Source organism: Terrapene carolina, unplaced genomic scaffold (assembly GCF_002925995.2).
Source record: "Terrapene carolina triunguis isolate 2854851 unplaced genomic scaffold, T_m_triunguis-2.0 Scaffold524, whole genome shotgun sequence".
Lineage (NCBI taxonomy): Eukaryota > Metazoa > Chordata > Testudines > Emydidae > Terrapene > Terrapene triunguis.
In genome coordinates, this window is record NW_020664875.1 from 63,021 (window position 1) to 64,597 (window position 1,577).

Below are 1,577 nucleotides of genomic sequence, written 5' to 3' on the forward strand. Positions count from 1 at the left end.
CCCCCCCCCCCAGCAGCTCATCCTGCCCCCCCCCCGGGGCCCCCCGGTAGCTCGTCCTCTCAATACAGCAGGTCAGGCCTTTGATCTTCCCTGGTAAAACAGCCCCCCCCACCTTCTTGGGGGTACCCCAACCTCTCCGTGGGCGAGGGGGGCTCGCAGTGAGCTGCTGGTGACCGCAGCCCCTCGGGACAGAGCTTCCCCCCCCAGACGTGCTGCCCACTCCCGTGTCTCCTCCCATGTAACCCCCCCCCCACACACACACACACACACACTGTGGGGCGAGGGGGGGATGGGCTGTAGGGGGGGCACGGGGAGGGAGCAAAGCCCCCAGCTGGGGCTGTAACCTGTCTGCCCCCCTCTGGCATCAGGAGGAAGCAGGGGGGCCCAGGGCTGGAGGGCTGGGGGGGTAGCGCAGCCGCCGGGGGGAGGGGGGTGGGATCCTGTGCCGGCCCAGGACAGCAGGGCGCCCCCCAAACCGCCCCGGAGCGCCGCGGTTTTCTCTTGTGTCTCTTTTAAAGGCTCTTAACAGACCCTGACGACGCCCGGGCCAGGTACTGCTTAAAGAGAGAGAGCTGCCCCCATCCCACCCCACCCTGCCCCCCGTCCTGCCCCCCACCCTACACTGCCACCAGGCCCGTGCCATGGGCTGCTGGGACCCGTAGCCTGGGGCTGCCCCTCGGGTCCGGCCCCCCAGCCCAACGCCAGCCCGCGCTCCCAGCTCTCCCTCTTTAAGCAGCCAGGCCCAGGAAGGTAAGTGACGCAGCTGGGGTGAGGGACCCCCTGGTCTCCCCCCTACCCCCTCCTGCCCCACCCCCCGGCCCCGCTAACGCTCTGCTGTGCCTCCAGGAGTCAGGGCTCAAGGCCAACCAGCCGGCTTCCTTTGCAGTCAGCCTGAACGGCGCCAAGGGGGCACTGGACGCCAAGGTGCACAGCCCCTCGGGTGCGCTGGAGGAATGTCACGTCACTGAGATCGACGAAGGTGAGGCCGCCTGGACCTGGACCGGGGCCTGGACCCCAGGTGGGGTGGGCAGGGGGCAGAGAACCCAGGAGTCCTGGCTCCCAGCCCCCCCCCCGCTCTACACCACCAGCCCCCCTCCCCTCCCCGAGCCAGGGAGAGAACCCAGGAGTCCTGGCTCCCAGCCCCCCCCCGCTCTACACCACCAGCCCCCAGTCGCCTCCCAGAGCCAGGGAGAGATCCCAGGAGTCCTGGCTCCCAGCTCCGCACCCTACCCCCTCAAATTGCTGGCCCCTCCCCATTGAGCAAGCTGCCGCTCCTGCCCCAGGGCTGCTGGGGGGAAGGACCCCAATGCTGCCCCTCCTCTAATGCTGCTCCTACCCCCAGATAAATACGCCGTGCGCTTCATCCCACGGGAGAACGGCGTCTACTCCATTGACGTCAAGTTCAACAGCGCCCACATCCCCGGCAGCCCCTTCAAGATACGCGTCGGGGAGCCAGGCCAGGCGGGCGACCCGGGCCTGGTGTCTGCGTATGGCGCAGGCCTGGAGGGGGGCACCACCGGTAGGGGCTGCGGGGCAATGGCGGGGCTGGGGGGTCGGGAGTGAGGGGCGGGGTCGGG

The 1,577-nt window shown here is 69.6% G+C and overlaps 1 protein-coding gene across 2 annotated transcripts in view; it reads left to right on the forward strand.

Moving 5' to 3' along the window:
• LOC112118045 (filamin-A-like) overlaps nt 1–1,577 on the forward strand; it is a 14,819-nt gene that overhangs the window by 11,860 nt on the left and 1,382 nt on the right. For both annotated transcript variants that reach the window (XM_026658932.2, XM_026658934.2), the window contains 2 exons: nt 847–979; nt 1,343–1,519. In XM_026658932.2, coding sequence (XP_026514717.1) covers nt 847–979; nt 1,343–1,519 — 310 coding nt within the window. The remainder of the gene's footprint in view (nt 1–846; nt 980–1,342; nt 1,520–1,577) is intronic.